At 51.2% G+C, this 26,097-nt stretch overlaps 1 protein-coding gene and 1 long non-coding RNA gene across 4 annotated transcripts in view; one reads left to right on the forward strand and one right to left on the reverse strand.

Moving 5' to 3' along the window:
- Positions 1–1,070: 1,070 nt before the first annotated feature.
- On the forward strand, positions 1,071–4,796 carry Atf-2 (Activating transcription factor-2). 3 transcript variants are annotated; one of them, XM_011156912.3, is made up of 7 exons: positions 1,071–1,446; positions 1,516–1,712; positions 1,792–1,934; positions 2,042–2,376; positions 2,965–3,205; positions 3,284–3,638; positions 3,931–4,796. In XM_011156912.3, exons 2-7 carry the CDS (start codon positions 1,667–1,669, stop codon positions 4,344–4,346), a joined length of 1,536 nt encoding a protein of 511 aa, XP_011155214.1. In that variant the 5' UTR covers positions 1,071–1,446; positions 1,516–1,666; the 3' UTR covers positions 4,347–4,796. The 3 variants fall into 3 exon arrangements, with proteins under 3 accessions (XP_011155214.1, XP_011155212.1, XP_011155213.1); XM_011156910.3 differs by having other exon boundaries at positions 1,619–1,712; XM_011156911.3 differs by having other exon boundaries at positions 1,619–1,712; positions 3,323–3,638.
- An 8,012-nt stretch (positions 4,797–12,808) lies between these two features.
- The window catches only part of LOC112588415 (uncharacterized), a 29,891-nt gene continuing 16,602 nt past the window's right edge, over positions 12,809–26,097 (reverse strand). Inside the window, exons 2-3 of the long non-coding RNA XR_003112839.1 lie at positions 23,977–24,107; positions 12,809–13,116 (exon numbers count right to left, since the gene is read on the reverse strand). This is a non-coding gene — a long non-coding RNA (uncharacterized LOC112588415). The remainder of the gene's footprint in view (positions 13,117–23,976; positions 24,108–26,097) is intronic.

The raw sequence follows: 26,097 nt of genomic DNA on the forward strand, positions 1-26,097 counted from the left end.
CTCGTGCGGAATATCGAAAAATTTTGTCTCAGATATATATTTTCAAAACAAGATTCGATTTGCTGTCTCCCGAATATTTCTCAACGTCACATAAAATCGATTGAAAGAACGTTGAAACAAATGCACAGAATTAGATTCTATAATAAATGACGAAAGAAATAATAAAGAAATACAATACGGAAAAATTAAAAAAAAACAAAAATCACGAAACGTCATGCATGCTTAAAGGGACTGGAGGGTCAGATTGCTGAAAAATCGTGCTTGTTTTTGACAATATTTTGCGATGAACTGAATAAATGTGCAAGAATGAAAATAATTTTAGGTATATTTATGCAACGTGTGAAGAGTAGAAAAATTTTGTTTATTATTAACAAATACTCATATAAATATACGATATATATAGCTGAAATATACTCTCCTTTTTTTTTCAAGTTGTCGTTTTTGCAGTAATATCTCGGCTCTCGATGGTTCGATCAGAGCGAATTTTAGCTAGAAATCTTAAGGAGGCTTATCCGGTGAAGTATTATAAAAAAAAAATCGAACAAAATTAACAACATGGCAGCTATTATTAGGAAAAAATTCAAATTTTTCAGTTCTTTTACAATAAAAGAATTAATATCTCGGAATGGAATATTTTGACGGAGTTGTCCATGGTTCACCTGAGAGCCAGATGAACAAATATTATTGCTCTAAAATTTCAAATCGATACGAAGCTCAGTTTCGGAGAAATCGCTGCAAAAAGTTGAACAATAACATTTCGCGTTTAAAATTTAAGTGGATGTATATTTATATGAATATCTGTTAATAAACAAAATTTTTCTACTCTTCATGTGTTATGTAAATATATCAAAAATTTTCATTCTTGCACATTTATTCAGTTCGTCACAAAATATTATGAAAAAACAAGTACGATTTTTCAGTAATCTGACTCTCCAGTCCCCTTGAAACATTCGTGGCGTTCTACGCGGTGATACCGACCACACAATCACCCATCCTCTCACATCTTATACAAGGTGGCAGCATAAGTCCGGCTGATACAACAGATGTCGAGTTAGTCATATTGACTGAACGGAACTGCCTGCAACTGTGCCAATATGGCTGCTGTTGTGTCAGAATGCTGCAAGGAAAACAACGCGGTCGCGACTGCTTCGATTTCGCGCGCGTAATACACGCGGGAACTTCGTCGATTGTTTCGAGACGCATAAGTTTGATTCGCTTTCGCCGGTGATCGAGTTTACAAGCGCAAAGTGGCAGAGAAAATCGCACAGATAATAGTAGTGCGTAAAAGATGCATTTCCTCATGTAAGACCATTGTGCATATTTTTGCCCACCACAAATATTTTCTTGCGTCGAGAAGAAATTGGAAAACGCAGTTCACCCCGAAATGCACCCGCGATGACTGACTGTGAGAAACCCTTCGCCTGCTCCACATCAGGCTGCAGCATGGTATGTGTCATTTTCTTCAGGAACTCTGGCTTGTCCAGGTCGGAATGTAACATCATGAGAATATTTCAGAACTATAATAGTTACAACACAGACACACATACACACACGCGCATGGAATACAGAATGAAGTACAGAAAAGGCACGAACAAGACAGGCCATCCTATAATTACAGAGCTTCACGAATGAGGACCAATTGAGCGTGCACAAGAAAAAGCACGACATGATGCTGAATCTGAACAATAACTCGAAGAACACTGGCTTTGTCGGTAAGACCACAAAGTGTGACACGATTCGGTTCAGTCGACACAGAAATGTGTGCCATGAAAGACCTTTGTTCACCCACAGCGGACCAAACTCCAACGCCCACGAGGTTCATCAGGAACTGCGAGGAGGTCGGTCTATTCCAAGACCTGCAGGTGAACCCATTCGAGGAGACGTTCCGCAGGGCGGTCGAGGAAGGCAACACCGGCACGCTGACTGTCCCAGAGGCAAGAGACAGAGAAATCGCTGAAATAAAATCCCTCAATGATTCCCCCCGCTGATCTCATCAGCGGATGGACTGACAGATGTGACGTCGATACATCGCTTCTTGCAGGCTGGAATCACGGATGATACTCTGCACACCCCGCACATCTTCCCCTACATACCGGGCGTGCTGTCCACGAGCAATCAGATTCTCGAGGACAATGTGGAGGAATGTCCCCCGAGCGTGTCTCTCACCGAGAAGAGCACGGAGGACGACGGGGCCAGCGTCATCGAGCCCGAGGTGTGCGGCGCTATGAAGCTGAGCGTGAGCGACACGCCGGAATTGATGAAGGACGTCCCGACGACGTCCGGGAAGAACGACGCTCTCTCACCGGACATGATCGTCGCCGCCACGAACGCGCCCATCGCGCCCAAACTGTTGCCAAGGTCACCCACGCCGCATCTGTAAGCATCTGCTGCTGTGGCAGAACCATCACGTCAGTCCGCTTAACTCCTGATTTCCTTCTTCTTCGCCCAGCACGTTGCGCTCTCGCACGAAAACCCAGCAGAAATGACAAAGAAGTCCCTCTCTCGTAAGAGACCTGACAAAAACTTGATTTCGTAAACGCTTCGATAAGCGTTTCAAGGTAATAATAATGATAAAAACGCGAAGTTTCTCGAGAGATCAACATCTTTTCCCACTGCGTCCAGTTGCAATCAAACTGTTGCCGGCGCCACGCATGTCGATGCAAAGAATATCATCAAGTCATCATTGTGACAAGTTAGCTCTCACGTCATCCCGTTCCTTCATTCCATATTCCTTCATCCTGTACATCGTTGTTGCATGAAGGACGAAAACAGCAAAAGGAAATTTCCCACGGAAGAATATAAACAGGATTAAATTTGCTCTCGATAAGTGCTTTGGGATAATGACAGAAACGTAAGACTTTCGCTGTCAGATCGCCTCGAAATATTTTCCGAAGAAAGATCAAACTACGATCGCTTTCCCTCGAATCGCCACCGGCGGTAAAGTCAGGCTGTCCTTTTGCGAAGGTCCATCAACGGCGAGGAGGTGCAGCTGCTGTTGAAAACCGCGGACGGCAAATTGATGCAGCTGTCGGCGACACCAGTCGAAGTCATCAACAGCGTGTCAACCCACGTCGGCAGCAAGCAGCAGCAGCAGCAGCAGCAGCAACAACAGACCGTCGTCATCAGAACCGAACCAGCTCTGCGATGCGCCTCGCGGTCTGAGCCGAAGAAACCCGTGGTCTCGAGGATGTCCTTAGCAAAAATGGTAATCCTCCCGAAGCAGAGCGTAAATCTGTCGATAAACATGCGCCCGTAGACGAGTCTCTTAGAAATCGCATTGCAGAAGCTGAAGCAAGCTTTATCTAAAAACGCGGCTCTGCAGACGCCGCGGCCGGCCGAGGGCTGTGCGAAGAGCATCGCCGAGCACACGACGACCGCTGGCGCGAAGGACAGCGCGAAGAAAACGGCGGACCAGCTGAAGAAGAAGGACATCCTCGAGCGCAACCGCGCCAGCTCGATGCGTGCGAGAGCCAGGAGGAAGGCATGGATCCAGCAGCTCGAGAGGAACGTGACGAACGTGAACGAGGCGAACGCGGCCCTGCAGATGGAGGTGAAGGCGTTGCGCGCCGAGGTGGCGAAGCTGAAGACCCTCTTGCTGGCTCACAGAGACTGCCCCGTCACGAAAGCGATGCAGAAAGGCAAGTCGCGCGCTTTCCCTTCGGCGTCGGCGCGTGGTCTTTCTCGACTTTGGTCTCGGACACGAGAAAGAAGATTGTATTTTCTGCGCGATATATATAAACTTTTCTCTCTCTCTCTCTCTCTCTCTCTCTCTCGTGGTCTCTTGGTCGTTCTCTTCCGGATCATGATTCCACGCTCTCGAGAGATACGCGCACGGCGCCAGAGAAAAGGAAATTTACGCGAGTCTAAATTTAGCGCGCCGGTGCAACAACGCCCGGTGAGTTTGCTTTTATTTCTCGCGTTTCGTTGCAGGAAACGGAATAGTTCTCGGGCCGAAAATAATATCGATGAATCCGGAGATACTGACGGTGCCGGTCGCGGCGAACGTCGCGAAGCGCCTGGCGCCCTACGCATGCCCGGAGAGCGCGGGCTTGCCGAAGAAGCCCAGCTTGTCGATCACGAAGAACCCGGTGATCTTCCCGAAGGTGGACTGCGGCGGCGCGAACCTCGCGATCCCGAACGCGACGATCATAAAGGGCCTGCCGACGCTGAAGATCGTCGGGGTCAATCAGTTCCTGCCGGAGAAGGAGGACGCGCCGAAGCAGCAGCAGATACTGATCGTGCAGAACCAACCGCGGAAATTGTGCGAGGCGGCCGCCCGGCAGATCATCCAGATCAACCCGAATTACGAGGTCGAGCACGCGGCTTCCAAGAGCACGGGAACGTAGCGGATCGTTTTCGGACCGGCTGCAATAATTAACGTCCAAGCTCGCGCGAGTCAGCACAACTTGTCGCGGTAGAGTCGCGCGCACAAGTCACGTGTCTCTTCGCGGCCAGCGACGGTCACGCTCTCGCGGAGAGCGAGAGAGTCTCGTGTCCCTCTCTTCCGAAATAAATCAGCTGGCTGACCGGCTTCTCTTCTACCGTGTCGGACCCGAGTCATCGTGCGATGCCTCCCTAAGACCGAGCGGACGGGAGTAACAAGTGACTTGGGAAGGTTACCATGTGTTTCTGGAGTCATTTATTCTGTGCAATATTATACATAAGTTTCTCGTGGGATTTCAGCGGGAACTGCGATTCGCTTTATTCTTCTCGACGTAAACCCTCTTGTACAAGTCGATATCCCTCGCTGTGCGAACATTCCGTTATGCTTACATAACAATGACAATATAACAATACATGAAAACGCATTTTATCGACGACACCATAAATGCTCGTGTATTTAACACAGCTTGAAACAGCGGACCCGATTATTCTCGCCACTTTGCCGACGATCACGCATCGATTTCTCTCATCTCGCCTTCATGAAATATATATATATATATATTTTTTTATCCCTGACCGAAACTGTCCACTATTGTGTGTATAATGTAATCTGGATCAACGAGTCCTGGGTTAAGTGAGTGAGAACAGCCACTTGAGCGTCCATTCATCGCTGCGAAAAATTCAGTCCGTGACGTAGAACGGCCGCCGCCAGTGGCGATTCGGTGAACGGAGAGAGTGAGTGCGCGCGCGATTCGCTCAGTCCCACGATGATTCTGTGACCCTCGGGCCCTTATCAGTTCTCCGTCCAGTCGTCTAACAACTCTACACCGGACAGGAGAATGATAAGGGGCTTTGGGCACGCACTGCTTCGAACGCGGGAACGCGCCGTGGAAGAGAGTGTGGAGGAGTCGCTCGCCGCTCTCCGCGTGATACCTGAAATGAGAAATAGAATAACAGAATAAAGAGCAGCCGATGGTTATCTCGCTCGCGGAGCGAACGCCGACACCGGAAAAACATGCACTCGCTCCGAAAATACGTATCGCTCGCCCTCGAAGAGAGAAACACGCGAAACGCGGTATTTTTCACATCGCTCTCTCGCTGCGCACGGTCGCGAATTATCTCCCGAGACCGGAAACGCACACATTGCCCGCTTGTGACATCGCCGATAGCACAGCGCGGATCGCGTAGTAAGGATACCCTCGGCTATCTTCTTTTCTATGAATAGTCGCGTTCGCTCTCTCGCGGAGCTGTCGCTAGATACGTATCCGCGGCGGCGCGATTAAAATATATTTGACCCGATTGTGCCGCCAGAGTGGCCGCGCACGTGTGCGTGTTTCGCGCGCTTTTACGAGCGCGTATAATCTCGCGTTGCATCGGCGAGGAGAAAGAAACGAGGAGGAGGGGAGCGGCAGGAGAAAAAAAGACGGAAGAACGAGCAGCTCTCCGCGTGAATTGTTCGGGGCAATCGGACACACGGAGATAAGCTCGCGGCACAAAGGACAAGCGTCTTTGTCGAACAAACAAGATTTCCGCTGCTCCGCGGGCCCTCCGAGTGAGTCACGTCACGAGAGGCGAGCACAACGGGCCGTGTGAGAAGACTCGTCCTGGGGGTCGGTTACTCGGCAAACTCCCTGTCAACCGCTATTTCGCGTCGATAAGGGCGCCGATAACGGCCGAACGCCGCACAGTACGCGGCCTTGTTTTCTCTTTCTCTTTTCAGCTCGTTCGCTCGCTCGTGTCCCGACGTTTCCTCGGCCTTCTTCGTCCTCCGCGATGAATCAATCCTGGCGCGGGGAAAATCGCGTCTCTTCGCGCGATGACGGCTTCTGGGGACCAACGTGGCAGAGATATCTCTTTCTCTCTCGGGACACACGCCGCGAAATGATTTACGACGCGGTAACGTGGTCTTCTTCGTGCCTGGGAAGTCGAAAGGACCGCGGATGTCGAAGTAACTCGACGGAGAGACCGGAAGAGAGAGAGAGAGAGAGAGAGAGAGACGGTCGTTGCGCGTTTCGAAGGTCTTCTTTTCAGGACGCATTACGTTTCGGTAGAATGCTTTCAAACGTGTAATCAGCCGTCGTTCTATTAAATTAGAATCTTCAATTAAATCTTACATTAAATCTTCTATTAAATTAGAATGCTCAAGAGTGCCCGAGCAATTTCCATTTTGTGGAATCAGCAACGAAGAGAGAGACGTTGAATTAATAACCGAAACTAATCGGTAGAAACGTGATAGAAAAATTGCCGTCTGCGATTGTTACGAATTCCTAGCGCCGATACCCGATATATTTATTAGACGATATAATTCCCGGTACAATTACTGATGTATCGCGTCTAACGGACGGGTAAATCATTCAACCAATATTCACATTCGCTCTGAAAATTGTATCCGCAGCACGAGAAGCCGATAATCGTTTTAAAATAAACGAGAATCAACCCGTTGGAGCGATACCTCTCGTTAAATTCTGTCGATACTTTTCACTCTTTCTCTCGTGCCCGAAAATTCACCCGTTGCATTTTACTTCTTCGGATCACTCGGTCGCCCGCGAGGTTTCATCGCGCCGATAGCGATTGATCGCAGAGAGTGCGAGCCTAGGAGTGCGCGCGCGAGTTCAAAGCGCGTTCGCACGAGGACAAGCGGCGGCAGCGGCTTTTGCGTTCGATCACTCGTACAATTCTTGGCGTCGATTCGTCTTGCCGACCCGCTCAATCGCCGCGCGTACGGAAATAGCACTGAAGAGAGAGAGAGAGAGAGAGAGAGAGAGGAAGAGAGAGAGAGAGAGTAGGTGCCCGATCCTTACGGCCCTGCTTCGAAGCCGCGTGGCTGTTATACAACACGCGCGATCTTGGACGATCTCCTCGCGAGCATTGAGAAGCTTCGATGTTGACTACCGACATTGTTGATTAAGAGAAATTATCCGGGGAGCTTTGAATGAATCGGAACTATCCTTTTCACAACGGAGCGTTACTTCGATATGTAGCCGACTCGCGTCTAGATCTCGACGATTAATTTCCGAGAGCTCCTTTTCGCCTGACGTTACGAAGTAACTTGCGTTGTGGAGAGAGCGAGAGAGGATTTTGGAGGAGGGGGCAGATACTCGTCCCCCTCTCTCACGTTGGCAAACTTGTGTGAATTTTTCACGTTATTCATATGATACACGTCAGAGAGCTCGCGCGTGAAATATTAACCGCCTAATTTGACGACTAACGAATTAGTGGTACGCAGCTAAGCGCGCGGGCGAGTTTTATAATTTCGCGCTCGCTCGCATAATGACCGGGACGGCTCGTTCTTTTTTTTTTTATTTTTACAAAAATCGTAAATAATGAATCTCAATTCGCTCGGACGCGGCGAATGGCTTCTCGTCGCTCGCGTTCGTCTCGATGCGTCCTCTCCACTTGTCGCGCGCCCGCGGATCGATTAATCAAGATTAATCTTCGCTCCGACGCGATCACCGATCATCCCGTCGCTTCGCATCAAGGATCGTCGTCCCGATATATATCCCCTCTGTTATTTCCCGTGCGTTATTCGTTAATACACACACGGAAACATCCGGCGAGGCCGGTAGGCGAGATTTGCCCCGAAACTCGTGTCTTAAATTCTTGTTAGCGGAGCGGAGAGCTAGCTCTCTCTCCCTCCCCCCCCTCTCTCTCTCTCTCCGACTACGGCCGCGATTCCATTTACTGATTGGATATGGCATCAGTTATTCATCGCCGCCAGTCGAAGGAGAGCGCGTGAGAGAGAGGGAGAGGGGGAGGGAGAGAGAGAGAGAGATAGCATGTGCGGCCGTTATAAATACGACGGATTTCCCGTCGGTATGCTGCTACATTTGGAAATTCTCGACGGGCCTTCCCCCGACCTCGCTCTCTTTCTCTTTCCTCTCCCGAGCCTCTTTTCCTTTCTCCTGCCTTTCCATTACATCGCTCGCGCACGTCCGTGTTTGATCGTCGCATTATCAATAAAAAAACAGACCTTCCACGTAACTCGCTCGCTCGACGCACCAGAGCCGCACCGCACAGCAGGAATATGTGTGTCTCGGGGTGGCTCGCGCGCTCCAACTCGCTCCGCGAGGATGAAGAAAAGTTACGTAATAACTAATACATCGATTCTACACGCCGGAATCCCCCGGCGGCTCGCCCCCTCGCGAGAAACTTCTCACGAAAATTCCGGCGTGATAAATTCATGACGAGTTTGCGAGAACGAGATAGTCGTCGGAGGAAATAACGGGAGCGGCGATTCGTGCTTAATTTAGTCCCCCGACCGCGCGATAAAAATATGATTGAATCGATATCACACGAGACTCGCGATCGTCCCCGTACGCCGTCGGCCGCGGGGGCAATGAAAATTGACGCAGAGCAATTATCAATTTTCACCGTCAGCAACCACCGCTGCTGAAACGAACGACGAGGCCGCTGATGCCGCGGCTCGGTCGTAGATTTGTCACAGATCCGTGGGGGGATCCGAGGGGGATGGAAGGTCGCCGGGAGATGAAACGTGGCGACGAAGGAGCCACATAGGAAAACAACAGATACGCGTTCACTTGGCGAACGGACATCATCGGCGCGATTAAAAACACCTTCGCGAGCGAGGCGAGCCGAGCCGAGCCGAGGGGGGTCGGGCGCGCGATTGTACGCTCCTGAGAGGGAGTAATACGCGGTCCGTTAGCCTTGAGACACGCGTCTGCTTCCTTTTATTTTTACATCCGACCAGAGACACAATGTTGGCGACGGCTTTATCGCGGTTTCCTCGCCGTAACCGCGAGCCCGGTCGGTTCGGAAAATTCGCTGAGCGAACGCTTCCGGCCGATTCCGGCTATGAGGCAGATTTTCGACGGTCTCGGCTTCTACCCGCGATCCCACTTTCCCTCTTAAAACGCCGAAGGTTATGCGGGCCATGTGTCGAAATGACTTTTGCGGCGTGCGAACACGTGATAGCCGACGTCACTCGCTTGACGGGAGCTATGACTAATTCAGCGAGAAGACAAAAGGATCCTTTCGGACGAACCGCTCTCCTTCGGCTTATTAGCCGAAGGCACTCGAGCCGCACTCAAGTCAGTCTGTTGATTTCTGGTGGCATCGCGGACCGTTCGTTCTCTGCTGCCTTTTCCGTAGACAATCGCGTATCCCAAGCGATAACGAGACAGATATGAACTCACGTATCGGATATAGACTAAGGCGGGAAGAGACGCCGAGAGAGATGAGACGCTCTCCTCATTGGCGCTCGCTGTACGGCTGAGAAACAAACAGTTATTTACTACGACCGGGTCCGGCCTTAACGTAGCGAATCTGTGCGTGTAGTCGTCCACATGACGAACATGGCCAACACAGACGCCGACGACGTTAGCGAGAGAAACAACGGCCGACACAGACCATACCGATCGATTTGTTCGCCGCCGAAAATACTACGCACGGCCCGCGCATACACACACACACACACACATACACACATCACACACGTACCACCGGACGCACGCACACGCGTATCACGTGCACGGCCGGGGTACACGCACGTTTCCCGACGCGCGTGTTTCGCGTCTGCCTGCGCGAAACAAAACGTGGAAATTGCACGCACAAAAGGCCCAGCAGCAGCGCTCGAGGGAGAGCGAGAGAGAAAGAGTTAGAATAGAGTAGGACGAAGAGGAGGAGGAGGATGGAGGGTTCGCGGAAATTGTCGCCGTGCGACGATTCCGGGACCACGTCGACGAGCAGAGAGCGGTTCTCTCTCTCTTTCTCCTCTCCTCTCCTCTCCTCTCTCTCTCTCGTCGATCACCATACATACGCGCAAACGATCTCGGCGACGCGCGCGTGCGATGACCCGCGCGCGGCACACGTTATCGTTATTTGGACCGTCCGCGGCACCGCTGCAAATAATAAAACGCTTTACGGGCCGGCTTTTTACAATCCGTCGCAAATTTGCAGCACGTCGGGGGCCTTTTTTGCCGTTTCTCTCTTTCTCTCTTCGTCAGTGCGCGTCCGTCTCGCTCTTTCTCTCGTTCTCGTCGCGCCGCGAGCGCGTGGAGGGGGAGGCAATAAAGTTATTAGGTCGAGAGCCCGAAACGCCTCACCTTTATATCGCGAGGAATGCGAGTGCGAATGTGTATGTAAGCGCGCGAGCGAATTTCTGGAGGAAACACGCGGATAATTTTTAAATCGGCGACGTGCCGAGTCTTGCAGCGGTGACGTGTTTAGAAAAAGGAAAAAAGAAATAAAAATTCTGCAGATAACGATGCGCGACCATCGAGCTTATCGTCGGACATTTTCACCCGCGGAACGCGACGTGTTGCGTAGCGCATTTCGAGCTTATCGAAGTCGTCATCGCGATAACAGATAGACAGACTCGCGATAAATTCACTCGGCGAGAGATCCGAGCAGGAGGAGAAGCACCGGCAGAAACGTGAGACGTCGTCGTCTGCCGGAATATCGATAGCCGCGCGCGGATCCTCGTATCACGCATGAGTGTCTGTCTTTCTCTTTCTGTCGCTCGTATCACATGCCATACGCGCGACACACAGCACGGCTCTGTACTCGTTAGCCTCGTCTCTCTAGCCAATTAGAAGCCCAAGGTTACCCGCAAATAGTTACAACTCATTTTTCAATATCAGTCCCGGCCGGCGGCTCTTCCCCTACGACCGCGCGCCGAGTTACTCAGATATCCGCAGGATATGCGATAAACGGATGATCACCGATAAGATTCCGAGATAATTGCCACGGTGTTGAGAGAGAGAGAGAGAGAGAGAGAGAGAGATATCGCTGGCTGCGCTCGCACGACGAACTCGGCTCGTTCTCAATTCGAAAACGACACACTCGCGCGTGCATTCGTTCGCCTCGATTTCCTGTGGAATCGTCCGTCACGCGGCATTACGCGATTGATCAGAATCTACTCACTGGCAGAAATCAGCACTCGCGTTTCTCCGCCGCGTATCGCGGATGACGTTTTTCACGTGACATCAAAGCGAGCCGCCGCGTCACGAAGCGATCATCGTCTCGGCCCGTGTGGCTTCTCGGATGTTGACGGCACTCAGACGAAGAAGCGCGTCACCGTACTCACTCAAGGATTTCCGTGTGTATCGCAAAGTCGCCGGTATAACAATGGAGGCTGCTGATATAACGCGCGCTCGCACGTTTCGTGACGCGTCGCGTCGCGTCGCGTCTCCGAGATTCTTCACGCGTAAATCAATCGTGCGAACAACCTCCTGCCGATCCGAGCACTGTGCTCGCAGCGTGACCGTCGCGCTGCACGTCTCGCGCGCGACTGAGCGACCGGATCGGCCCGCTTCGCCCAGCCTCGGTCGTCTTCGGCTCGCGCATGGCAAGTGGCGAGTGCAGGTCGTCGCGCGTTCTCCGTCTAGCGCGCGTTCGTTCTTCCCTCTCTAACGCGTTCGTCTCTTGTCTCGCTCGCGCTCACCGTCTAACGTCGCGCGCTCCGAGAGCTGCAGCCGTCTCGCTCGCACCGACGACGCGCGATGTCGACGTGCGCACACGAGGGGATGAATAGGCCCCGGCTCGGATGGAGAGGCTTCGACGGAAGCGAACGGTACAAGGGGGCGAGCAACCGCGCCAAGAATGTTCAGAACCCCAGTAAATGCGAAGAAAGGAAGTTCCGGGATTTTCAGGTCTAAACCGAGCGGCTGGCTTACGGCGCGAGGGGAAAGATGAGGTATGTGCCGTTCGGTAAGCGGTTGCCGCAGCCTCGAGACGAGGCAAGAATTCAAAGCGAGGGAGAGAGAGGCGGCTGTGGCCGTTTAATTCGTAAACGAGCGTTAGGTGGCGTTTTACGTGAGCGATTTTATGATAGAAGCGAGATTTATACGACGCGTGTGCTCGCGCGGGAATTGCGCTCTCCGGCTCGCCGTTTTCGCTACGTTATAAAGGTATCCGGTGATAAATAATCAAACGAGGACGTAACGAAGAAGAGAGAGTTTCGCACGCGTTGCGTAATCAATGAAACAGTCGTTAGCCGTCATCTCGAGCGGAGAACCGCGGAGGACGGCGCGAAGGACGAAGACGCATGCGCGAAGGAAGAAGACGAGCGAGAAATTAATATTTCGCGCGAAATAGAATCTCGTTGAAGGGGCCGCGTCGACTTCGCGTCGAGCTGGAAATTCCGCTATCTGATTCTCTCCGGGGGCCGACTACCGGCGCTCAAATTGGCGGCTAAATTAGAAATCACCCCGGCGGCGGCGGCGGCGACGGCGGCGGCGAAACGGGAGACCGCGCGCTAATGCGGTCAACTAAAGTAAAAAGCTAACTGAAGGAGTGGTAAGTAGACACTAACACTTCCGGGCGAGCGACTCGATATCGGGGTGATGGGCTTTTTCGTTCTCCCTCCCCCTCTCGTCCTCCCCTTCTCTCTTGCTTACTCACTCGCTCCCTGCCTCTCTCTCTCTCTCTCTCTCTCTCTCTCTCTCTCTCTCTCTCTCTCTCTCTCTCTCTCTCTCTCTTTCTCTTTCTTTCGCCTCTCGGCTTTAGCCCCGAATTAATTCTTCGGGGGTGGCTGGGCTTCCTCCATTACCGCCGTGAAACGAGCGGCAGTAAAGTGTTCCGCCTTAAAAAGAATACGTGTACCTTCATCCTGACGCCTGTAGCTATGCTTCTCCTCTCCTTCTCGCACTCGTCGCGTTCTCCTCCTTCTCTGCACTCCGTTGCCTTTTCGTTCCCACTCTTGATTCGGAGTGCTGAGCTCCTCGAACGCTTTAAGGAAAGTCCAGGATTTCCTTGGAGCTCGATGTTGCCGTCCTGCATCAAAAAATTGCACCGGCCATTGTATTTGAAGCGGCGGCCGAATCGACGGCGTTCCTCCGCGGAAGGAGAGATATCGTAAATTCACGAAGAGAATGCGCGCTGTGGATTTTTTTCGAAATGAAGAATCTAGTGAAACGCGATCGGCTTGACGAGAGAATATCAACGCGTCATTCTCGTTGAATACAATCGTATAATTAATATTAAATTATAATTAAACGGTAATGTGTCAGTGATATTTATCACTGACACATTACCGTTCGGTGATTCAACGATAAAGAATATTGATACGTGAGCGGCCGGCAATTTGTTAAATAATAGTAACTAATAGTAAATAATAGTGTAACAACTATAATTAATAATATAATTTATCGCCGTCGCGCGCGTTCGAGGATGGTAAATAAAAATGTAGTTTAGGTCTTTACCACCGTCGTCGTTGGAGATATCGCGATTCGTTTATTTTTGCCCATGAACTCTCGCTTCCTCTCCTACAATTCAAAGTCCCAAGCGTCGTTGGAAATTTTCACCCGTTTGAACCGAAATAATTACTGTCGGTGTGTCTCAAATAGAGACGATCATTGATTGATTTGTGAGATTAATTTAACGCGCTTCTTCAGCCGCGCAGTCTTCATCCGCTCGGCCCTGCGATTACCCTTGACTCTCGCGCGAATTCGAGCTTATTAAACAAACAAGGGCGCGTCGCTCACATTAATCACGCTCGCGCGTGCACGCTACGAACAATCGAGCGAGCGAGCGAAGCGAAGTTTCGTTAATTCTTAGATGTATATGGCGGTTACGAAGGCTTCAGCCTTCGATTCCGGTCGCGAAAGGACACACCGCCGATGAGAGATATAAACCGCCTTAGGCCGCAGGTGCGCGTACAAAGGATTTTCGAGCGAATTCTTCGCTTCGCGCGGCCTCAACGGCGTACCAAAGTGCTCGGTCCATATAAGTGGCGAGACTAATTATACCTCGCGCTTTGGTGACCTTAGCCTCTCCCGGCCAGCTGTTTCTAGCCGCGCGTCCACGCGGAGCGAGCGGAGCGCTCGTTAAAATCCGAGGATCGATACGTATCGATCGTCTTGGAAATAGAAAGCTTTGACGCGATAGAAAGAAAGAAATAATTACTCTCCCGAGATGGGAAAATATATTTGATACAATGGTAATCGCGGTATCGTCTACTTCTTTCTTAATTAGTGCAAATACAGAAATTATTAAACGTGTCGTGGGAGGTACAAAATGTATCTCGATCTGAAGTCTCCTTTTGATGCTATCGCTGTCAGCGTACAAAGGCTCTTCCGACGAGAAAACGAAAAAAAAAAAGGAAGAAGAAGTAAATAAAAAATGTAGAAGAGAAATAACACACCAGAGTCACTTCGTCGCCGTGTCGAGTCTTCAATTTATTACCGCGTATTATCCGATGTCGTATTGAATATTCGATGCACGAGTGATCTCGCTGGATAAAGAAGGAGAGACAGAGAGAGAGAGAGAGAGAGAGAGAGAGAGAGAGAGAGAGAGAGGGAGGGAGAGAGAGAGAGAGCGAGCAGTGGCGGATGTTGAGCGGGCGAAGAGATCGATACGAGCCGTGGATGCCCGCGAGTTCCATAATCGTGGAAGAGGAGAGAGAGAGAGAGAGAGAGGGGGGGCAGGGAGAGAGGAGCAAAGGGGGGGGGCGAGAGAAAGAGAGATGGAGAGAAAGAAAAAAGAAGTGAGCGTTGGCAGTCTCGCGCGCGCTCGTTGCTCGCGCACGGCAAGCCGAGATAAAAGCGTTTACGGGGAAGCAACGCAACGGGGGATGGTTCACCGACTGGGGCGTGGTGGGCACCATCGTGGTATACACGAGGGTCAAGGTTAACGCGAGAGAGCCCCATATGCCAACGCGGTGGCCGATGTGGTCTACGTCCGTGTATCGAGCACCTCTCTTTATTTCCGACGAGAAGAAGAGGAACGCGGCGAGTCGACGGGCGCGAAATCCGCTCTTCTTCGCCTCTCTCAATCCGCTCGCGAGTCGAATCTGCCGTGCGGATATGATTTGTTGCTCGTGTATCGATCCGCGGATTTACGCGAGCGTGAGTAATTTCGAAATCAATGATCGGACGACCGACTATTTATTTAACGTGTTACGGGGCTCACAGAAGTGTACGAGCGAATAAATCGCGGGTTATCGGCCGGCGCCGCCGCGCGATTGCAGCCATGAATGTAATCATCGTAATGAAAGATCGCGCGCGTGGTACTTATAATACAAATCAGGGGTCACACACAAAGCGCGCTCGCGGCGAGCTGCACGGACAGCGGGGATGATTCACCCCCGATGGGGGATTTACGATTGTTACGAGGGTCAAGGTTAAAGAGGCAGATCCGCACGCGGCGCGCGTTAAGCTCAAGTGTGCGCTTTTCTCTCTTCTCGGCGCCGCCGCTGCGAAAGGAAAGCTGCTTTTCAGAGGAAAATCGTCGCGGACTCGCAGAATCGGACTTGAAAATCGGAGTTGAAGATCGAAACTCTCGCGGTCTTCCCTCGGCGAAATTTATATCGCAGGCTATAAAGTTTTAAGAAAATACATACTGCATTCAAATATAAATATACTTTTTCCAAGTATTCTTCATGAGCTTATGTATCCGCAAATCCATCTATAATTTCATCATAAGCTGCAGCTTTACTCAAAATTCATTCTAGATTTTTTTAGCAGGTTTAGTATTTCATTCAGGAATATTCAACTAAAGGCGGGACTGTCTTGGACACATGGAGAGTTGAAGTTTTCTGATACTCTTGAAGAAAGAATAAATCCTTCTTTTGGTAATATGATAATGAGTACATGATAATTTTCTAAACTTTGCGATAAGTACACATATCTTAAGACTGTTATCAAGAGGAAATCCGTTGTCAAAGATAACTATTATTCAAGACAAGGAAAGCAAACTGAGCAGTCGCTTTCCTCGACAGTAGAAATTTTTCTGCGTAAGGTTAAAATGATTTTTTTTTTAAGATCGAAAAATCGGAAAGTCGGTACTCTACGTTTTTCAAAATGTCACTTTTTAACTAGTTTGCGACGGGATTATTGCTACTGCCAGTTTCTGGCAGTCATTTCTAGAACTGCTAAAACTCTAGAATTCCAAAGCAATTGCGAATGCAAACGGGATTTGCGTTAAATCTCGCAATGTTGAAAAGCGAAGTGCCAACGCGCGGTACTTCACGCCGGTGCCGTCTCCCTCGAAGTTTGCCTCGAATATTAAAGACTAATGAGCGAGCGACAATGGCTTATCCGATGGCGTTGAGAATTTACGAGATAAAATCGGGGACATGTAAAATCGTGGCCCTTCTTTCATCGGCGTTTCGAGGTGGAATTCTTGCGCTCGCCTTTATGCTTGCACACGACGAGCCACTGTCTATGCTCTTTGTAAGAATTCCTGCAGCTGCACTTAGGGGACTTTGTCTACTTTCTCGTTTAACGATCTCTTCGTCGCGTTAATGGAAACGCGGCGTTATATGCGAGAACGTTATCTCGACTCGATATCTATGGAATACGTATATTACACATACCTCCGCGCGGAGTTGTTCCGTGCTTCAGTCTCCTCTTTTTCACTCTCGTGTGCGTCGAATACTGTCAATAATATCGCAAGATATCTCTCCGTCGATATTACTCCGACTGAACATTTCAAACCTTCACACGAACAATCGAACGGGCTTCGAAAGCGCAAAGGCGCGCACGATCCGTATCGCCGTGATTGATATATTAATTAACAATAAATTAATGTCGCGAACGGAGCGCGAGCTGTCGCGCGGGCAACGATATATGTTCGGTATATATATAATTCGAGTCCCGACGTGCGAAGAATTAGATCGCCGAAAGCCTCTCGAGTCTCTCGTTTGTCACGCGAACCAGATACCGATAGGGTGAATCACCGTCCGCACAGATACGAGCGCGGCTACGCGAAGGGCCGCGCCGCCGCGCGGCTGATTCAACAGCGGAGTGCGTGCGAGAGATTTCACGGTTACTCGAAAGAGAAATTATTTTAAGACAGCCCGGACAGATCGTGGCGCGTTATCGCGTGACTGCGCCGCGCGGCCGCCGGCGGCGACGAAAGTCGCCGGAAGTTGGCCGTCGTCAGGCAGACAGACCCGATACCGAATCCCCGATCTCGCCGCGACACTGAATCATCCGCGCGCAAGGATCCTGCGTCCCCAATGGCTAACCGAATTGTGCGGCAAATAACGCGAGCAAATTTGCTCCCGCGATACCTGCGCTCGCTCGGTGACGTCGCCGCGAGTACTGATTGCCGCAAGAACTGCGGAGAATAATAGCGATTTCCCAGGTCGACGCGAAATTCCTTAATGAGTCTCTCCAGGGCCGAGAAGGACGAGAGAGCGAGAGCGAGGACGAGGACTCCGGCGAAACGGGAAATAAGGAAGAGACGGGGACGTGGGGAGGGACGGACGGTAAAAGTCCGGGAAAGACGAGGCAAAAACTCGTCCAAAGCCCGAGATATCCTTGCCGCTCGATCGAGACCGGTTAATCCGCGTGAACAGAGCGAGTCAGCGAGCGCGCGCGCGCGATAATCCGCTAATTCGGCGCGCTTCGAGCGCGTTGATTAATTAAAATTGACTCGCAGGTAAATTCGTCAAAGGAACTCGTCGCCGGCGTCGCGACACACGTTTTGCGCATGTATCGCGAGCGTATCGTCGCTTTTATCGGCGATACGCTCGCCCAAGTAAATGATTATCGAGCGTCCTCCGGATCCCGCTCGATGCTAGTCGCCATCGCGGCAACAGCGACGGCGACGGCGACGGCAGCGGCGGCCGCGCGCTCTTATCGCGATCTAGCTCACGTACGTACTTATCGAGATGAACGAGGCGTCACTTATCGCGCCGGCTAAAAGTGGCCGTTAGATAAGCCTTGCGTAACGCGTGAATACCGCGGAATCGTCGAGAGTATCGGCCCGTTTCCGTCTCTACAAGACCGCGCTTTCGCGTTTTCGGCCGACAAGCGCGAATTACCGAATCATTCTCCTTCCTTCGCCTCGTTGTTCCGCCGCGCTTGTTCCGAGCCGCGTTATCCTTATCGGCTTGTATGCCGATGTCGTTGTACTTTGTAGACGCACTGCTTGTTACGCACGGCTGCATACGCGCATACGCATACGCATACGTGCGCGCGCGTGTACGCACGTAGCTGCTCATGCCGCGGGATATTAATGAACAACGCGCACGCTCGCGCTGTCTCTGTCCGTCCGCCTCTCTCTCTCTCTCTCTCTCTCTCAAAGATAAAAGAGCCGCGAAAGGTATCCTCGAACGTACTCGACTGTCGGAATCAACGGATGAGCCTTGGAGAGTACTTCGCGGCGGCTTCCGCTGCTCGCATCCGCATTTCGCTTCGCTTCCGCCTCGCTCTCGCGAATCTCTCGCGATTCGCCCCGCCTCTCGACGTCGCTTCTCCGCACACCGGAGCGTTTCTCTCTCTCTTTCTCTCTCTCTCTCTCTCCCTCTTGTTTTTTTCTTCCTGCCTTTTTTTCTTTATCGCGAATTATGCTAATTACCGGAGCTCTCTCGGTGTCGGGGAAGAGCGAGTGATTTCGGCGCGGTGCACGTTGTTTCGTGCCCGTCACGGGGCGAGGGGTAGGCTAAGTGAAAGGAGAATACCGGAGCGTTAATTTGTCCCGGCGGCGGCGAGAGCGGGAGAAAAGACGAGCCGTCGACGACGACGACGACGACGATGGCGACAGCGATGATGACGACGACGACGACGACGACGAAAACGATGAGGACGACGATTTACGTGGGTAGGTGGAGGAAACGGGCCGCTCGATGGATGGTGGGAGGAATCGATTTATCCGGAAGAGTCCTAGAGCTCTCGATGGTCCTTTGTCGTCCTATTGGTTCCGCGGAGGGGAACAAAGAGGGGCGAGGGAGGACAAATTGGGAACGACAGTCGGCGAATCTTGCGGGTAAGTTGTCGGGAAACTCGTCGGCCGATTTGCATGGGATATCGCGCGGTTATTTCGATCGTTGCTCTAACTGTCGTCGCGAGAGCGAGAGAGAGAGAGAGAGAGGGAGAGGAGGGGAGGGGAGAAAATACTCATCGTCGAGAGTTTTAGTACATCGTAATAAATAATATCAAACGGATACATGCAGAAAACGAGGGCTTCTAGAAGGAGGAATTAATACGCGTCCTCGTAGGGTATTTCGATGCGCACTCATTGGCGGTATTTTTGCGCGGCGTGTAAACGCTACTTTTAATTATTCCGCGATCTTTATTAAACAAGTAATTATCGACCTTAGCGATTTCATGACGATTTTCAGCTTTGCCGTTTGTGCGGCATATATTCGCGGTGTCGCGATCGTCCTAATTGGCGTTTCATTAAATGACGCCGATGGGCGGCCGATATAATTCTGTCGAGTCGCACGGCGCTCGAGAGCGCGACTCGCTCGCGAATCGCAGATTACAGCGACCGACGAAGAAGCGACAAAGACCAAAAAAGGCTGCACGCCGCACGGGCGCGGCTATTGCGCCGAAAACGGCTAATGACGTCGCTAGCGCGCTCGCGACAATGGCGAGAACTCGCCGCGGAGATCCTCGATTCAATTCATTAAAAATCTCAGCCGGCGGGCGGCGCGCCGTCGAGAGCAGAGGATGCGCAAGCGGGGCAGGGGCGAGGGGAGGGAGACACGGGTAGACGACCAGGTGTGTTCACCTGGTCGTCGATTTACGAAAGCGCGCGTATGCTCCACCACCTGGACCGGTTCCTCCAGGACGCTCTTTCCGGTCGCTCTCCTCTTCCGTTGTCGTAGCCGGTGAAGCAGAAAGGAGAAGAAGGGTGTCTCAAGCAGGCGCAAAGCCGACAGCGAGTTTCTCCTCTCGCCGGTCGGGAGAGCGAGGGAGAAGCAAACTTTCACGACGCGTTCTCTCACTAGTTCTTCCTCAAACGTGGTGGAGGAAAAGAAGAAGAAAGAGAGGAAGAAGACGTAACGCGTGTATTTTTCCTTCTTGCACGCACATTCGCGCGCGAATGTTTTAAGCTAGTCTTTTTCTGCGCGTTTTTTTCTCTCGAGCGGGAGAAAAGGAGATCGGAGACGGCTCGTCGGTGTTCCTCTTTTTTCTAGTTATCTCGTGGAGCGGGATATCTCTTTTTCGCGTTAAACCGCGTCTACGGCGCATCTGGAGCGAGGCTTACCTGCGATATCCGTTTTTGCGACTTCCCGGTTATACGGTGAATTTGTGTTCCGATTGAAATCCGACGGGCGTCAGGGCTTCGAGAGGAAACGTCGAGCTCGCGAGAACTCGAACACAATTACTTTGGCCTTCGGGGACGCTTTAGATATTTAATTTCTCCCGTGGATGTCGCGCTTCAACAGAGATTTTGATTAAAATTTTATTATACGGCCATCGGGTTGTGCTCGGTTGTATAATTGCGAATATTACCGACGACGATTCACCGTTCCACTTTTCTCAAAAAGAATCTCTATCGAGGGATTGATCGTTGCGACGCTTTCGAAATATCAATTTGTATGTGTCGCGACGTACAGCCGACACACCGACGCGACGCGCAAACTTTTCCGGCGAGTTCGACTTCTTCGAGATGTTTTTCGCTCGTCAACTTGGCTGTTGGCCGAACGAGAAGAAAAGAAGGAGAAACGATTCAAACCAGGTGCGAAGGCTGCTGCGAGAGACTCGAGCGAGAGTGAAAGACAGAGAGGGAGAGGGAGAGAGAGAGAGAGAGAGAGAGAGAGAAAGAGAGAGAGAGAGAGAGAGACAGGAACGTACGACGCGCCGTGAAACTTCTCGCGTTCACGTGGAAGCCGTTTTGGTCGAAGGAGTCAAAGGTGATAGGGGTCCGGCGAGGGTACGAAATGCTAATAAGCCGTCTATTGTATTCGAATGCGATATTATGTCGGTCGCGCGTTCCTTTTCCTGCGGACGCGCGAGTAAAAGATTTCGTCGCGCGGACTAGCGATTTCTTCGTCTTCGTCTTCCTCCTTTTCTTGCTGCTCTTTTACTTCTTTCAAAACGAAGTGAGGGACAGGAGGGGGGCCCATCTCCGCGTCTCTTCTTTCTCCGTCTTATTTGAAATTATAATCCGGCCGGAAGTGTTTTATAAGTGCATGAGAAACGCGCGAGGTGGTCGCCTCGCCGTGCGCACGCGCGCTTCTAATATATTTATCCACTTAATCCTCGAGCTAGATGTATCTTTTAATAATCGCGGCGAATGAAAAAAATCCCAAAGCAGAGAGGGGATATAAGTCGCAATTATGAACTTTGCGCGGCCGAGAGTCGGCGTTGCGAGGACTCGCCGGGACGGGCGAATGAAAAATTGAGCGCGCGCGCACATGTGTAAAAAATTCGCGCTCGTGCGTTTGCGCCGAATTGCGCAATTGGGAGCTTAATTCGCGCACACCGACGTGCACGATATAATTTGTCGTGCTTTTTTTCCCTTTTATTTCGTTGTTATTGCCTTTTCTTTTTATAAACATTCGTTCGCCCGAACGTCCTGGGATTTTTCGCCTCTCTCACGCGCTCAAGCGATATTTTCTTATTCGAAACAAAGCGCGTGCCTTTAGATATTTGATAAAGCGGCAGTAATTTTGCTACCGCCGCCGCGTCGCCGCCGCGTTTATTCTCCCGACGAAATCTCGTCGGTTTGACGCTTTAGTTCCCGCGGAATATTTTCCGCACGCATACTTCAACTTCGCGTGTGGTCGTTTTAAAAGTTTCAAAATGGAAAACGTTTGTCGCGCGCGAGCGAAACGAATTCCTTGTCTCTTTGTGAGCGTGTGTTTTGTGTGCGCGCGCGCACGCGAGCGAGCGACGGTCGACGGTTAGCGACGAATTATAAAACGTTAAAACTGTCGGACTATAAATCTCGATTATATCGTTCATCCAGGGCCGTCGGCTTCGCAAGAGAGCTATTGATTTCCCACTACGACGTGCAAGGCATGCTCTTTTTCTCGCAAAAATATTTCGCGAGCGACGGAAAGAGTTAGAGAAGGGGAGGAGGGACGCGATGGGAAGGAAAAAAAAGCGACAACGCGGCGACCGAGCGACGATAACTCAAGATTAAATATGAATAATAGCTGCCAGTTAATCGACACCGTTCAATTACCTCAGCCGGGGATGTGTGTTACGCGCGCGAGACGCACAATGGCGGTGACGTTTCACTGTTTCGCGCAACACCGCGCGGCAAAATTTAATTACCACAAATAAATATTTATATGCTCCGCCTGGCTGATGATAAAATTCCGATGTTGTATTACGCGCTGCAATTTTAATTGCCACGCGTTGTCTCTCTCTCTCTCTCTCTCTCTCTCTTTCTCTCTCCCTCTGCTCTTCCTCTTGCTTCTTCTCCTGCTCTTTCTTGTTTTATCGCGAGGATCCATCCTGCTTATTTACTCGTACATACTTATACTTTTAAGGAAATATAAAAAGCGGAGGCACCGCACAATAACGTAACATCCGAGTTTTTCGTATCCTTAACCCCGGCGAGCGCGAGAGAATTCTCTCGTAGACAAACAAGTGACGGCGATGCGCTCGAGGCTTCTCTTTCGTCTACCGAGAATTATATAGAATTATGTATTTTGCTCAAGTTGGAACTGGAACGGAATAAAACGAATATCTTTGGAAATATTTCGCTGAGAAAGGGAAAGAGAGAGAGAGAGAGGAGCGGGAGAATTACATGTACAACAGCAAGTTCGGAGGACAATGTCTTTCTTTAAATACTCTGGAAATTATCTCGAAATTACCTCGAGTGAAATAGCAGACGAAAAGCAGAGTCACTCGGAATTGAGGGATTTGATTGCGCTACGCCGTCGGAGGAATCAAAATTCACTTTGGCCGTGCTTACTCGACTTAGGAACTCTCTCTTTAAGTTTAAATATTTTTTCATCTCTTGTGATTTCGAGTAATACTTTCGTCATCGTTTCGAGCGAATGTCCAGCCTTCCCCGTGTGAGATATACGCCGAGAAATTAAAAGAAAAAAAAGAATTGAGATCCGAAGACAAAATACGAAAACCGTATCGTCGCGGGGAGACGCCGGGTCAGCCCTCCGACGTTCGCGATCGAAGGAGAGGCGGTAGAACGGAGCCTGCAAAACTCGGGACCGCGGCGCACAGGCTGTCTCTCTCATCCTCGCTTCCTCGGGATTAATAAAAATAGCCCTGGCGGCTGGCCCGCTGCCTGCCTCGTTCGATCGGCGGCGGCGACGGCGGCGGCGGCGGCGGCGGCGGCGGTGCGAGTCGTGCGAGCGGATTAGGCGATACGAGCCGGACGATGCGATTACAAATGTAAATGCTCCGCGACCAGACGTTCCACTCCTACGTTGGCTTGACCCTATATCTTTGTTCGTCGCTGACCCCGCCATGCGTATGCGCGTGTTTTCTCTGGCATGCTCGATATTGTCGGCTATGTCAGCGACGCTCGAATCGTAACCGGGCCGGGCCGGCCGGCTCGGCCGGCTACTTTCGAGAATTAATGCAATTAATGCGCCGACTTACCGGCCGGATATTAGCTCGCGCGCTGTCTCCATCACCGAGGAGGATCATCGAGCGTGGCCCGGGCCGATGTATGTAAATTAGGCGCGGGACAGCATCGTGTGAACATTACACAAACCCCGCTGACCCAAAAGCGGCCGATTTGCATGAGTGCATATGAATACACCGGGTGAGTCGCTCGTGACTCTGGGAAATTTTTGCCGATTCGTCGCCGTGAGAGCTCGTCGTCGTCTCCGCGCTCGTTTTCATATTCAGCGCGACGCGCTCGCGCTCTCGCGGCTTCTTAAGCATGGCTGCGAACTTCTTTGTGCGAAACGCGAGCCTGCGCGCGGCGCCACGTATATTTTGCAAAAATAACGGCTTGTATATCAATTTACATTACCCGCGGCGAGTTGTTCCCTCGATACGACGCCCGCGTAGCCGCCGTACTCGCTGGGATTGCGCGAGAAGTTTCTGTGATATCCATTCCCCGCAGTCGCCTCCGTAGACGGGCAAAACGGTTATTGAAAATGCCTGAAAGAAGGAAGATGCGGCTGAGATTAAAGAAATCCCGAGGATGCTGCAACATCCGCAGAGTACACGCGGCATTGCGAGCGAGTCGCGAAATCGCGCATCTCTCTCTCTCTCTCTCTCTCTCTCTCTCTCTCTCTCTCTCTCTCTCTCTCTCTCACTGTCGGCTCTTGCGTAATTATTATTAGCATAATCCTCGTTTCGCAATCAAACTCTTCGCGCACAGCTGTCACTCCGAGAGACTCCTTCGTTCTCATAAAGCCCGGTTGTCGCAGACGGATAAGAGGGCGATAGAGAGAGAAATATAGAGAAGGAGAGAGGGAGAGAGAGAGAGAGGGGGGAGGCAGGGGGCGCGAGATCGATTATTGTCATCGCGGGCGAGGAGGAGGCGCCTTTGACTGAAAACGATGTCAAGCCGTTACATCATTTTTATTCATGCCGTTCATTACAGCCGCGATATAGCGGTACCCTCGTCGAGAGCGCGCAATTAACGATACCGCGAATTGCAATTGGCAAGTAAGTAGCACTATAGCGGCGGTATATGGTAACAGTAATGGTGGTGCAATGGTGGCGCGGCGGTGTGCGCGCGGCCGAAAGAAGCGCTTCGCCTCACTGCGGAAAGAATTAACTGGCGAACTGCAGTTAACGTTTCAGCGCAGGGTGCGCGGTAGTTAAGAATAATACATAATACCTGGCTTTCCTCTCTCTCTCTCTCTCTCTCTCTCTCTCGCTCTCTCTCTCGCTCTCGCTCTCGCTCTCACTCTCGCTCTCTCTCTTTTGTCCCTGCCGCACTCGCAGAGCTACGTACCGGCGGCGGCGGCGTATGCGGCAGAACGCGAAATCACTTACGTAAGAACGGCTTAATTAAAATTGATAAACAGCCGGCGAGCGCAGCCGCGGCGGGTAACTTCGTTATGGCGAGAAGTTTCCTTTAATTCGCCAATTAATGCGTGATTCGTGTGCTTCCGCTCCGCTATCGCACGCCCCGGATATATATTCGGCGCTGCTCTCTCGCTCCGCCGCCCGCCGCCCGCCTGCCTCTCTCGCACTTTCTTTCTCTCTTTCGAAAGACATAAATCCCCCTGCAACGGACGCGATAATAATTACCGCTTATCGATAATTCGCTCGCGCTCAGCCGGCGACTTCCTTCGGCGCGCGTGACGTTCAAAACTGAGAATTTATTATTTCGGCACTGTGACATCGAAAAGATCGAACTATGGGAAGCTCTATCGACCTTTCCATTTGTGCGCGTTAATTTCTTTAATCGCATTTCCTCGTGATATTTGTGAGCGTGATCCGTCCGATGTGCTCTTTCCAAACGTTCGCTTATCCGTTATTACAAGCCCCGAAATGGAAGCAGCTTACAGAATGTCTCAAATTATCTGTATTGAATATCTTTATAACCCTCCCCCCTCCCCGAACCCTCGAATCTTGAAATATACGATGCTCGAGAGCGCGTTGCGTGGTATTTTTGCGGGAGATATTTCTGCGTCGCGAGATGGACGCGACGCACCCTCGAATTTACAAGCGTGCGGATCTTCCTCTCGTTCGCGCAGAACGCGAGTACGCCCCAAGTTGCGTCGCGAACCGCGTCGAGACTTTTTTGCGGACGTGGTCGGCGAGTAAAAAAGCTCGTCGAATAATCTTATTAACCGAAGTATATCCGATCGTTTAAAGTCGAGACCGTGCGGTCTCGCTATCTCGTCGAATTGCTTCTGTTTCCTCCCATCCCTTTTCCCGGCCGCTTCCTCTCCCCCCCCCCTCCCGCGACCCTTCTCTCCTTGGGCAACGTCGTCGTTTTGCATACTCGAACGGACCCCGGGAGTGTTCCCGAATCCATTAACCGACGGTGCGGGTCAAGTTTACTCAAGACCACAGCCTCGCCGTGGATCTGCCAAGAAAGCAAAAAGCTTTATTAGACAGTGACAAAGTGAGAACGTCGCTGCGCGCGGCGGAATCATAATGAGGAGCCGAGAGCAAGAGAGAAAGAGAA

Source organism: Harpegnathos saltator, unplaced genomic scaffold (genome assembly GCF_003227715.2).
Source record: "Harpegnathos saltator strain DR-91 unplaced genomic scaffold, Hsal_v8.6 scaffold213, whole genome shotgun sequence".
NCBI lineage: Eukaryota > Metazoa > Arthropoda > Insecta > Hymenoptera > Formicidae > Harpegnathos > Harpegnathos saltator.